This window comes from Anomaloglossus baeobatrachus, chromosome 8 (genome assembly GCF_048569485.1).
Source record: "Anomaloglossus baeobatrachus isolate aAnoBae1 chromosome 8, aAnoBae1.hap1, whole genome shotgun sequence".
Lineage (NCBI taxonomy): Eukaryota > Metazoa > Chordata > Amphibia > Anura > Aromobatidae > Anomaloglossus > Anomaloglossus baeobatrachus.
In genome coordinates this window covers 46,140,956-46,155,081 of record NC_134360.1, presented here as the reverse complement: position 1 = coordinate 46,155,081, position 14,126 = coordinate 46,140,956, and the positions used below count along the sequence as shown (strand labels likewise).

Below are 14,126 nucleotides of genomic sequence, written 5' to 3'. Positions count from 1 at the left end.
GTCCTGACATTACCCCGCCCAGACGTGGAAAGCTATGCGCTCCACTGTGGGACCCAGTACATCCTCCAGTACCGCCCCTTGCAAGTCATCTGACTTACATGTTATATGACGCATAGCGAAGTATGTTTCGCAATGCGTACCTGTGTGTACACCACATTACTCTCCCCAGTCTAGCCACTGGCAGGTCACTTAACCCACTAATGTGTTTGACACATGGCGATGGACTTATTGCGATGTAGTTAAACTACACGATCTAACACATCCCTCAGCACCGCCCCCGGCAAGTCACCTGACCGTAGAGGCATGTGACATACAGTGATACATCACTTCCGGCCGACGGGGCCGTGACACATAGCGATACGTCACTTCCGGCCAACGGGGCACTTCCGGTTTACGGGCGGGACTTTCAATTCTGCCCGGAAAAGGTTTAAATACCTTATCCGGGAGCCTGGAACGGACAGGAACAGCAGACGTGGTGGTCTCCCTGACATCCTCCCCTGGCATCCTTGGACCGTGGGCTCCCAGCGTGCATAGAGTGTTTTCCACTCGGGACTGACAGTCCTTGCTGGTTGAGCCCATAGGATGGTAAGTGATCTGCCTGCCTAAGACTCTAGGATTATTTGCTGAGTTTCAGGGTTCTTTTAAGCATAGATACTAATCCTGTCCTTAGTGTGTAGGGGACAGGACCCTGTACAACCGCAATATAGCTCCAAACCCAGTTTACATTTCTCATGCTCCCTGCCTGGCGTTGTCTATGGGATCTGTGAGGTAAATACCACACATGAATAGAGGACCTCCGTTGTATCTACAGGGAATATATACCTGGAATCTATGTGTGATTGCAGTACATTCATGGGCTTCTTTTCAGCTACCTCCTTAAAAGAATTACTCCATAGGGCCCTTTACGGTCATTAATGCATATATTGAGCACTATGACGTGAACTTCATCCATTTGACATACATAATGTGTACTGAAGTATGCACTGTGCCCCCCATACTTGTATCTCTGGAATCTAGGAATACGGTGCAGGATACTTATGATTTTTTTCTGTTACAGGGAATACACATTCGGGGTCTACAGGTAGCCATAGTCCCATGACTGACCTCCCTTCTTTGCCTCCTTACAGGTAGACATTATTATTATGTGAACTTCATCCATTTGACATACATAATATGTACTGAAGTATGCACTGTGCCCCCTATATCTGTATCCCTGGAATCTAGGAATACGGTACATTATTATTATGATTTTTCTCTATTACAGGGAATATACACACGGGGTCTTCAGGTAGCCATAGTCCCATTACAGACCTCCCCTCTTTGCCTCCTTACAGGTAGACCGTTTACATGTACCAGTGTGTATCTTAATCTATGCATATACTGAGCATTATTCAGTGAGCCTAACTGTATGATGTAATAATTGGTTACAGGAGAAAAGAATAAACCCTACATACGGTCTGAACGTAGGCGACTAGGGACCTCTGTACCCGTTTGTTCACACCTATATATGAACTGTTCCCTACAGGTAAAATGCTCTGCCTTTTTCTGGCTTCTCACTGAGATGTGTGGGTGATAATTATGAGGACATCCATTAATGGAGTATACCTTTTCTATAGGCATAAACCAATGACCAGCCACATCTGGAGGAGCTGTACTCTCCATAACCCATAGAATATTTTGTTTGTCCGTGTGACAAAAGGTATTTACTACTCTGTTCATGTATAATCTGATAGATGGGATACAGGCTCAAACATATTTTATATTCGTTTACAGGACCTATATTTTGATCCAGACACTTAGTGATAACCGGAACATCAGGAATGCATCTAACTTCCTGGCTACAATAGACAAACCCGCTATACCTGTACTTCTCTACCCCGGAGAGTCAAGGTAATAGATAGATAGCCCCAGGCCGATAAGATCCTTTCCAACTCTATCATGAGTATGAATTATGATACATTATGCATCACACAATGGATATTCATTGCCTTCTTTGACATATAGGCACTATCCGATGGGAAGCGGTAACCACTATTTGGTTTGGAGATAGTCTTTCCCTGGCATCCTTTAAGAACACAAGCACTTTATCACAGGGATCCACTACCTTGTAAGTGATCCTGAGGGCTATGACCTCATTAAGATTGCAGTCTAAAGAATATTCAGATTAATACCTATTTACTTACTTATGCATCATTTATTTGCAGGTGTCATTCTTTCCAAGGAGTGATTCCTCTATTTATCCCCTGATGATCCCCTTATACTGCGTTAGGGGGGTGAAACGCGTCGGGAGAGCTAGGAGATCCACAAGCTAAGTGGCATCCTAGACTCTAATCTAACCTTCCAGTATTGTTAAACTAGGGAAATCTATGTAACAGTAGAACCCTAGACACCTAACGCCTATTGTCTCTGTTGTCTATGGTTCTGTATATCTGTATTACATGTTAATCACGATAAGTTGGTGGTGGTAACCCCCGCTAGAGATTAGCAAGGACGGCGAGTCTGACATACATCTATTATGCCAACTTAGGCTCAATTAAAGTGAAGTAAGCTAAATTATGAGGGAGAGTCACAGCACATACTAAGCAGTATCATTCTGACAGTGACGAATCTATACTCCTACTTCACTTGTTCAGCTACATTGTCTGGGGCTGTCCCTAGGCGAGGGCACTGTTTGTCTGACACCTGCACCTGCACTTGATCTTTTTGTTTATATGTTTCTATGCCTATTTATGAGACGAACAATATGTTTGTTCTGTTTTAATTAAATTTAATAAACGATTTTATAAGAGTAGATTTAATAGTGGTGTTTTGGATAAATACTACTCTATACAACATTTTGTTAGTGGTTCAGATATCATTTATGGCGGGCTTCCTGTCAGGACCCATTAATACTACAAAGTGGCTAGATGATGCTGATGAAGTGTTCTCGGAAAGAACACCAGAGGGCCTAGGGAACACCAAAAATAACCTGAAAAATATCTTTTCAGACCTACTGCTGGCCTATAAGCTGAATATAAAATCATGGTGGGAGGTGCAGTCCCTTGAACAATATATAAAACAAAAAATTGTACCTAGAGGGTTGAGGGTCAACCTAGTCCCGGCGGAACGCTCCAGGACAGAAAGCCTTCTAAAAAGGTGGGAAGAGGAACTGACAAACTCATCCATTAGGTTGATGACCATCCTGGTGGATGAGGAAAAAGTCACCTTGGAAAAAACTTCCAAGGATTTACAAACCCTGAGGGAGGAAGCTCTAAAACATCAAGGAGATTCAGACTTCGGCACCAAAGAAATTGCATTACAAATAGCTGTGGATAAATACCAGCAAAATTTAAAGGCAAGAAAGCATAAGCACTTTCTGAGAGATCTGGGGGACTTCTCAGGTAGTAATAACGTGTCATTGCCGACGGGAGGAGCATCTTTTGACCCCTCCTCATCGGATCTTTCTGACTCAGAACCTCAGGGCCAACCGAACAGGAGTAGAAGCAGGGGCAGGAGAAACTTTAGAAATAGAAACAACTGGAGTAGACCAAACTATAGACAGCCGAGACAATGGGATCAGGAACTACAGCAACCCAACTTATCCTTACCTTATGGATCATTGGCACATGGGTCTGGGCAGAGAGCCACATTAAATCCTCCAACTGCCCCTACTCCCTCCTTACCGTTACCTGTGACACAATCACTACCCCTCCCAGCAACATCATCTTCTTTTTTAGGGGCAAGAGACCCATACAATTTACGGAACCATATATCAAGAAACCCCAGGAGAAGATAGTCCCTCAAGACTCAATGGGATACCAGGTAATCAATCTCTCTAAACATATTCTTACAGACACTGAGAAACGAGTTCTCAGTTATGGCCTATCATTTGTTCCAACAACAAGGTTTGACCCCTTCAACTGGGTGAAGGATGTGGAACTGTTTCTTAGAAAACTAAGATGGAGAAAATTCTTTAAACACAATGATAGGGCCGAATGTGCTAGGCTGGGAATAGCAATGGAGATGCTGGATGATGTCAGATTGCTGGCAGATCTATCCAATGATAATGGTAATCATACAGGAAAGGGTCCCTTCACCGATTTAAAAACCAAAAGCACTAGAATGCCCCCGGCGACGGATTGTAGTAGTTTGGACATTTTTTCCAAATTAGTTTCCCAAGATTTATGTGCTATCCAACCGAGAATACGATCCACTCAACCTAATTTAACAATGGAAGAGTGGGGAGCACTAAGGGATTTGGAAAAAAATACGAATCTGACTATCAAACCGTCAGACAAAGGCGGAAATATTGTAGTGATGGATACAACAAACTACCCTAGTATGTGCAGAAAGATCCTATCGGATGTCACTACCTACGAAATTTTAACAAAAGATCCCACAGATCAATATACAGGCCTGCTGAAAGATATTCTTGAGAAAGCCTCAGACCTTAAACTTATTTCTGATAAGGAATTGGATTTCCTCCTCCCCAAACACCCAGTAATAGCTACGTTCTACGCTACCCCAAAAGTTCATAAGGGCCTATCTCCACTTAAGGGACGCCCAATTGTGTCGGGGATAGATGCTCTTAGTCAGAACTCCAGTATTTATTTGGATAAAATCCTTCGCCCTTTCGTCATCAGTTTACCATCGTATGTCAGAGACACAAACGATTTAATATCTAAACTAGATGGTATTGTTTTGGACTCTGGAACCATTTTAGTTTCAATAGATGTGGAACAGCTGTACAGCAGCATCCCACATGAAAAAGGGCTGGAAGCAGTACGATATTATCTATCAACAAGAGGGAATCAATATAGTGCACATAACGAGTTTGTGATGGAGATGTTAACATTCATACTGACACACAATTATTTCCTATTTGGGGGGAAATTCTACCACCAGCTGAGGGGCACGGCAATGGGGAGCCCGTGTGCCCCCACCTACGCCAACATGTTCCTTGGCTGGTGGGAAGACACATGTGTTTTTAGAGAAGAAGATACGGTGTTCTGTCCCCACATTCATATGTGGGGTCGCTATATCGATGACATCCTCGTCCTGTGGACGGGGGGGACTGCACTGTTCCTCCAGTTCATGGAGAAATTGAACATAAACAATCTAGGGCTTAAATTCACCCATGAAATAGGAGGTGAATCTCTAGCCTTTTTGGATGTCAAAATATTCAAGAACATGGACGGTACTTTATCCACCTCTATTTTTAGGAAACCCACAGCCACCAACAGTCTTCTCAAATGGGAGAGTCATCATCCCACACCTTTGAAGAAAGGCATCCCGAAAGGGCAATTCTTGCGCCTTAGGCGTAATTGCTCATCCCTGAGAGAATTCGAACTACAGGCGGTTGATATGAAGGGAAGGTTCCACAGTAGGGGCTATCCAGACCCTATTGTGGAACAATCATATCGGCATGCCAAAGAGAGGAACAGGAAAGACCTACTGGTGTCCAAAAAGAACGAGAATAAGAACGACATCATTAGACTTATCGCGACTTATGATGATCAGAGCATGAAGACAATGGAAATCCTTAAAAGACATTGGCCCATTTTGAAGGCCGACCCAGACATATGCGACTCAATCTCTGTCAATGCCAACGTCACCTATAGGAGAGGGAGATCCATTAGGGACTTTCTCACTCACAGTCATTTCATACCGCCTAAAAGCACAGGGACATGGTTAGACAGGAAACCCATAGGAACCTTTAGATGCGGTAGATGCACCTATTGTCCCCACATCAGTCAAAGTAAGACCTTCTATAATCAAAAAACCAGGAGAGTATTCAAAATCAGGGACTTTGGGAACTGTAGAACGGAAGGTGTGGTATACCTGTGTACCTGTTCCTGCCCACGTGGATACGTGGGTAAAACCAAAAGACAGCTACGAATAAGAATTGGGGAACACATAGGCGACATCGTACACAAAAGAGATACAGCCATAGCCAGGCATGTTAACCTCATCCATGGGGGAGACCTGAGGAGTATATCCTTTCAGGTCATCGAAGTCATCCCTAAACCCCCACGCAAGGGAGATTGGGACAGAAAAATCCTGCAGCGAGAAGCTAGATGGACGTTTCTGCTGGACACAGTCTCCCCAAATGGCCTTAACGAAATGATCAGCTTTCATAGCTTCATATAGTGATTCTGGCCACAACCGCTTCCAACTGACAGGATAGGATCTGTTTTTACGTTCTATACCCCGCGTATGGTCATTGCATACCATATATTAGCAATACTAATATTAGACTGCAACAACTATGGGTCTATTCCCCTATATGATCTAAGAAAGATGTCATCCCGGACCCAGGGAAAGCAAGAGCAATTATCTTTTTATTCCATATTGTCCATCCAATACTGAATGCTCCAATACTTAATGGTCCTTTATGCACCCCATCATGCACGATACCTATATGCCAATCAGGTGTGCCCTTTATGTATTAAGTAATGTTTTTCATATATTCCGTGACCCAAGTGGTTATGGAACTATATGGAGTGCAATTATGTGCTCCATAATTATGATCTCCGTCCTGACATTACCCCGCCCAGACGTGGAAAGCTATGCGCTCCACTGTGGGACCCAGTACATCCTCCAGTACCGCCCCTTGCAAGTCATCTGACTTACATGTTATATGACGCATAGCGAAGTATGTTTCGCAATGCGTACCTGTGTGTACACCACATTACTCTCCCCAGTCTAGCCACTGGCAGGTCACTTAACCCACTAATGTGTTTGACACATGGCGATGGACTTATTGCGATGTAGTTAAACTACACGATCTAACACATCCCTCAGCACCGCCCCCGGCAAGTCACCTGACCGTAGAGGCATGTGACATACAGTGATACATCACTTCCGGCCGACGGGGCCGTGACACATAGCGATACGTCACTTCCGGCCAACGGGGCACTTCCGGTTTACGGGCGGGACTTTCAATTCTGCCCGGAAAAGGTTTAAATACCTTATCCGGGAGCCTGGAACGGACAGGAACAGCAGACGTGGTGGTCTCCCTGACATCCTCCCCTGGCATCCTTGGACCGTGGGCTCCCAGCGTGCATAGAGTGTTTTCCACTCGGGACTGACAGTCCTTGCTGGTTGAGCCCATAGGATGGTAAGTGATCTGCCTGCCTAAGACTCTAGGATTATTTGCTGAGTTTCAGGGTTCTTTTAAGCATAGATACTAATCCTGTCCTTAGTGTGTAGGGGACAGGACCCTGTACAACCGCAATATAGCTCCAAACCCAGTTTACATTTCTCATGCTCCCTGCCTGGCGTTGTCTATGGGATCTGTGAGGTAAATACCACACATGAATAGAGGACCTCCGTTGTATCTACAGGGAATATATACCTGGAATCTATGTGTGATTGCAGTACATTCATGGGCTTCTTTTCAGCTACCTCCTTAAAAGAATTACTCCATAGGGCCCTTTACGGTCATTAATGCATATATTGAGCACTATGACGTGAACTTCATCCATTTGACATACATAATGTGTACTGAAGTATGCACTGTGCCCCCCATACTTGTATCTCTGGAATCTAGGAATACGGTGCAGGATACTTATGATTTTTTTCTGTTACAGGGAATACACATTCGGGGTCTACAGGTAGCCATAGTCCCATGACTGACCTCCCTTCTTTGCCTCCTTACAGGTAGACATTATTATTATGTGAACTTCATCCATTTGACATACATAATATGTACTGAAGTATGCACTGTGCCCCCTATATCTGTATCCCTGGAATCTAGGAATACGGTACATTATTATTATGATTTTTCTCTATTACAGGGAATATACACACGGGGTCTTCAGGTAGCCATAGTCCCATTACAGACCTCCCCTCTTTGCCTCCTTACAGGTAGACCGTTTACATGTACCAGTGTGTATCTTAATCTATGCATATACTGAGCATTATTCAGTGAGCCTAACTGTATGATGTAATAATTGGTTACAGGAGAAAAGAATAAACCCTACATACGGTCTGAACGTAGGCGACTAGGGACCTCTGTACCCGTTTGTTCACACCTATATATGAACTGTTCCCTACAGGTAAAATGCTCTGCCTTTTTCTGGCTTCTCACTGAGATGTGTGGGTGATAATTATGAGGACATCCATTAATGGAGTATACCTTTTCTATAGGCATAAACCAATGACCAGCCACATCTGGAGGAGCTGTACTCTCCATAACCCATAGAATATTTTGTTTGTCCGTGTGACAAAAGGTATTTACTACTCTGTTCATGTATAATCTGATAGATGGGATACAGGCTCAAACATATTTTATATTCGTTTACAGGACCTATATTTTGATCCAGACACTTAGTGATAACCGGAACATCAGGAATGCATCTAACTTCCTGGCTACAATAGACAAACCCGCTATACCTGTACTTCTCTACCCCGGAGAGTCAAGGTAATAGATAGATAGCCCCAGGCCGATAAGATCCTTTCCAACTCTATCATGAGTATGAATTATGATACATTATGCATCACACAATGGATATTCATTGCCTTCTTTGACATATAGGCACTATCCGATGGGAAGCGGTAACCACTATTTGGTTTGGAGATAGTCTTTCCCTGGCATCCTTTAAGAACACAAGCACTTTATCACAGGGATCCACTACCTTGTAAGTGATCCTGAGGGCTATGACCTCATTAAGATTGCAGTCTAAAGAATATTCAGATTAATACCTATTTACTTACTTATGCATCATTTATTTGCAGGTGTCATTCTTTCCAAGGAGTGATTCCTCTATTTATCCCCTGATGATCCCCTTATACTGCGTTAGGGGGGTGAAACGCGTCGGGAGAGCTAGGAGATCCACAAGCTAAGTGGCATCCTAGACTCTAATCTAACCTTCCAGTATTGTTAAACTAGGGAAATCTATGTAACAGTAGAACCCTAGACACCTAACGCCTATTGTCTCTGTTGTCTATGGTTCTGTATATCTGTATTACATGTTAATCACGATAAGTTGGTGGTGGTAACCCCCGCTAGAGATTAGCAAGGACGGCGAGTCTGACATACATCTATTATGCCAACTTAGGCTCAATTAAAGTGAAGTAAGCTAAATTATGAGGGAGAGTCACAGCACATACTAAGCAGTATCATTCTGACAGTGACGAATCTATACTCCTACTTCACTTGTTCAGCTACATTGTCTGGGGCTGTCCCTAGGCGAGGGCACTGTTTGTCTGACACCTGCACCTGCACTTGATCTTTTTGTTTATATGTTTCTATGCCTATTTATGAGACGAACAATATGTTTGTTCTGTTTTAATTAAATTTAATAAACGATTTTATAAGAGTAGATTTAATAGTGGTGTTTTGGATAAATACTACTCTATACAACATTTTGTTAGTGGTTCAGATGTGTGACTTTTTATCACAGAATTAAAGCAATCAGGGGCCGTGTACAAAAACAAATATGGTATTTACTGGGTGTCTGAATGTAGAAATAGAGCAGTCCATAGGGGGCAATACTATAAAAGAAATAGTCCCTGGAAGTTAGTATTCTTATAAAAAAAGGGCAGTATTCTAATACTTCCCCCCTATGTGCAAGAATATAACTTCTATAATACTGCCCCCTATGTACAGGAATATAACTACTATAATACTGCCCCCTATATACAAGAATATAACTACAATAATACTGCCCTCTATCTACTAGAATATAACTACTATAATACTGCTCCTATGTACAAGAATATAACTACTATAATACTGCTCCTATGTACAGGAATATAACTAATACAATACTGCCCCCTATGTACAGGAATATAACTACTATAATACTGCCCCCTATATACAAGAATATAACTACAATAATACTGCCCCCTATCTACTAGAATATAACTACTATAATACTGCCCCCTATATACAAGAATATAACTACAATAATACTGCCCCCTATCTACTAGAATATAACTACTATAATACTGCTCCTATGTTCAAGAATATAACTACTATAATACTGCCCCTATGAACAGGAATATAACTAATACAATACTGCCCCCTATCTACTAGAATATAACTACTATAATACTGCTCCTATGTTCAAGAATATAACTACTATAATACTGCCCCCTATGTACTAGAATATAACTACTATAATACTGCTCCTATGTACAAGAATATAACTACTATATTACTGCCCCTATATACAAGAATATAACTACTATAATACTGTTCCTATGTACAAGAATATATCTACTATAATACTGCCCCTATGTACAAGAATATAACTACTATAATACTGCCACTATATACAAGAATATAACTGCTATAATACTGCCCCCTAATGTACAAGAATATAACTACTATAATACTGCCCCTATGTACAAGAATATAACTACTATATTACTGCCCCTATATACAAGAATATAACTACTATAATACTGTCCCTATGTACAAGAATATAACTACTATAATACTGTTCCTATGTACAAGAATATAACTACTATAATACTGCTCCTATGTACAAGAATATAACTACTATAATACTGCCCCTATGAACAGGAATATAACTAATACAATACTGCCCCCTATGTACTAGAATATAACTACTATAATACTGCCCCTATATGCAAGAATATAACTACTATAATATTGCCCCCTATATACAAGAATATATCTACTATAATACTGCCCCTATGTACAAGAATATAACTACTATAATACTGCCCCTATGTACAAGAATATAACTACTATAATACTGCCTCCTATGTACAAGAATATAACTACTATAATACTGCCCCTATGTACAAGACTATAACTACTATAATACTGCTCCTATGTACAAGAATATAACTACTATAATACTGCCCCTATGTACAAGAATATAACTACTATAATACTGCCTCCTATGTACAAGAATATAACTACTATAATACTGCCCCTATGTACAAGAATATAACTACTATAATACTGCCTCCTATGTACAAGAATATAACTACTATAATACTAATCCTATATACAAGAATATAAACTACAATAATACTGCTCCCTATGTACAAGAATATAACTACTATAATACTGCCCCTATGTACAAGAATATAACTACTATAATACTGCCTCCTATGTACAAGACTATAACTACTATAATACTGCCCCTATGTACAAGAATATAACTACTATAATACTGCCTCCTATGTACAAGAATATAACTACTATAATACTGCCCCTATGTACAAGAATATAACTACTATAATACTGCCTCCTATGTATAAGAATATAACTACTATAATACTAATCCTATATACAAGAATATAACTACTATAATACTGCCCCTATGTGCAAGAATATAATTACTATAATACTGCCTCCTATGTACAAGACTATAACTACTATAATACTGCCCCTATGTACAAGAATATAACTACTATAATACTGCCTCCTATGTACAAGAATATAACTACTATAATACTGCCCCTATGTACAAGAATATAACTACTATAATACTGCCTCCTATGTACAAGAATATAACTACTATAATACTGCCCCTATGTACAAGAATATAACTACTATAATACTGCCTCCTATGTACAAGAATATAACTACTATAATACTGCCCCCTATGTACAAGAATATAACTACTATAATACTGCCCCTATGTACAAGAATATAACTACTATAATACTGCTCCTATGTACAAGAATATAACTACTATAATACTGCCCCTATGTACAAGAATATAACTACTATAATACTGCTCCTATGTACAAGAATATAGCTACTATAATACTGCCCCTATGTACAAGAATATAACTACTATAATACTGCCCCTATATACAATAATATAACTGCTATAATACTGCCCCTATACCTGTCGTTGACTTGAGTGTAATCTGTGGTAATAGATTCTTGTTACAAGCCATTGCCACGTCGGATCTGCTTCCAGGACAGATTTCCTCTGGTGATACACAACCTCAGATTTCTGCTTTATTCTTTTCTCTTTTCTCATCTCCTTTTATGTTCTCTTGGATCAATGACGAATTTCATCCCTATCGGATATACAACTTGTGCTTATGTATTCCTAACGCTAAAATCAATGCCGTAAAGAAGCAGCTGCCGAAAAAACGTGGAAAGCAAATTTGTAATCTGTTCTCTGGTTGCAAAAATGTCTTCTTCCATATATCTAGGGAAGGGTGGGATAAATTACAATGGGCATCAAAATAATTAGTTTCTTCGCTGCAATCCTTTTCCGTTTCTTGGAAGTCTGGGTCGCACCCAATATGGCAGCCGGTACCGCACCTGCAGAGGATTATGCAACCTCACGTATACTGTGAAAAGATAATCCATAGCGTAAATTGTCCGACATCGCGGATTTAAAGTACATAAGTCAAACACAAGGTAATGAGCGAGGCTGTCCTGGAGATTAATACGAGTCATAATAAGATCTGTCAGCTACTTGTTGATGGTTTCCACATAACATTGTTCCCTACAATACAGTGGCAATTTGTAGGAGAAACTGATGGTGCATTCTGTTGTGACCCCTCTACTATCATGGGGTGTGATGGTTTAACCGGGGCTCGTAAATTGGCTAAGGGGGGGCCTTAGCTGTCACTGATCCCAGAGATACGTCTGATGGTAACGATGTCTGGGTCGCCTTCCTTGTCCTGATCTAATAACCTCTCTCCCTCGCCCCAGGGGAGGGCAGGGACAGGAGTGGTAGAATCCACAAATAAGGACAAATAGGGGAAAACAAAACTCAATCACACAGCACATTCACACTGAGGTATTAAAGAACAAGTGATCAGGAGGAAAATAAGAGCAGGAAGGAAACATTCTGTTTAGTGGGGATCTAACTGTTGTGCCCCCTTTACTATCATGGGGTGTGATGGGATAACCAGGGCTTCTAAATTGGCGATCAGACAAGGGGAAGGCCCTAGCTGTCTATGATCTCAGAGATACGTCTGATGGTAACTATGTCTGGGCCGCCTTCCTTGTCCTGATCTAATACCCTCTCTCCCTCACCCCAGGGGAGGGCAGGGACAGGAGTGGTAGAATCCAAAAATAAGGACAAATAGGGGAAACCAAAACTCGATCACACAGCAGACTCACACAGAGGTATTAGACAACAAGGGATCAGGAAGAAAATAAGCGCAGAAAGGAAACATTCTGTTTAGTGGGGATCTGACTGTTGTGCCCTCTCTACTATCACGGGGTGTGATGGGATAACCGGATCTTCTAAATTGGCCATCAGACAAGGGTGGCCCTAGCTGTCCATGATCCCAGAGATACGTCTGATGGTGATGATGTCTGGACCGCCTTCTTTGCCCTGCTTCTGTACAACCCTGATCTAATACCCCCTCTACCTCACCCCAGGGCATGACAGGGATGGGAGTGGTAGAACCCACAGATCAAGACAAACAGGGGAACCAAAACCCGATCACACAGCACGCTCACACAGAGGTATTAGATAACATGTGATAAAGAAGAAAATAAGAGCAGGGAGGAAACAACGAGACAACTCCACAACAACACCATTCACAAAACAATACAATCACCAGCAGGACTGTGATTCAACAGCACACAGAACAGTGTAGCTAAAGCTATAGTCGGCATGGGAAGACAGGCTCCTCCATCTTAAAAAGTCGGGAAGTTACTGTGATAGGTCTCTCAAAACATGTGATCCAAGAGGTAACTAACAGGCTAACAGAAATTAACTCCTGCAAGCTCGATCACTAATGAGAACACAGCTGGTCGACACCCGACTCAGTAGCACCAAAGGAGGCAGAGGGAGGAGTGTCAGATTCTGCAGTGTGAACAGCGTTAGATGCCGCCATGACACTCTTCAAGTTTAAAGCCAAACACCGTGTGACAGCTATTCACTCCATTGAATTATCAGGGAATATAGCTAGGGTTACCACTCTTTCAATCATATGGTGGTAGATCTTGTGCATTCATCCTGAGCCCCCTGCTTCATGCATGACTATAATGATGGAGACATATATATATATATATATATATATATATATATATATATATATATATATATATATATATATATATATATATATATATATATATATATATATAGGTCTCCAGGGTGTGTCCAGATCTCCCCAGATCTTACAGAAATGTGATGATGTCCCTGGCAGCGTTCCTGGCAGATATTCATTTGGTTTGC

General features: G+C 41.3%; 2 protein-coding genes across 6 annotated transcripts in view; both read left to right on the top strand.

The window, feature by feature from the left end:
- GRIP2 (glutamate receptor interacting protein 2) overlaps window positions 1–14,126 on the top strand; it is a 412,653-nt gene that overhangs the window by 252,214 nt on the left and 146,313 nt on the right. The window lies entirely within an intron of this gene.
- LOC142249729 (uncharacterized) lies at window positions 360–9,305 on the top strand. Its single transcript, XM_075321563.1, has 15 exons — window positions 360–585; window positions 1,058–1,127; window positions 1,265–1,334; window positions 1,431–1,525; window positions 1,617–1,699; window positions 1,774–1,890; window positions 2,005–2,107; window positions 2,205–3,801; window positions 7,572–7,641; window positions 7,779–7,848; window positions 7,945–8,039; window positions 8,131–8,213; window positions 8,288–8,404; window positions 8,519–8,621; window positions 8,719–9,305. Exon 8 carries the CDS (start codon window positions 2,861–2,863, stop codon window positions 3,773–3,775), a length of 915 nt encoding a protein of 304 aa, XP_075177678.1. The 5' UTR covers window positions 360–585; window positions 1,058–1,127; window positions 1,265–1,334; window positions 1,431–1,525; window positions 1,617–1,699; window positions 1,774–1,890; window positions 2,005–2,107; window positions 2,205–2,860; the 3' UTR covers window positions 3,776–3,801; window positions 7,572–7,641; window positions 7,779–7,848; window positions 7,945–8,039; window positions 8,131–8,213; window positions 8,288–8,404; window positions 8,519–8,621; window positions 8,719–9,305.

What these genes read in the sequence shown, in the direction of transcription:
- LOC142249729 (XM_075321563.1), top strand. Translation starts at nt 2,861, where the DNA reads ATGGCGGGCTTCCTGTCAGGACCCATTAATACTACAAAGTGGCTAGAT.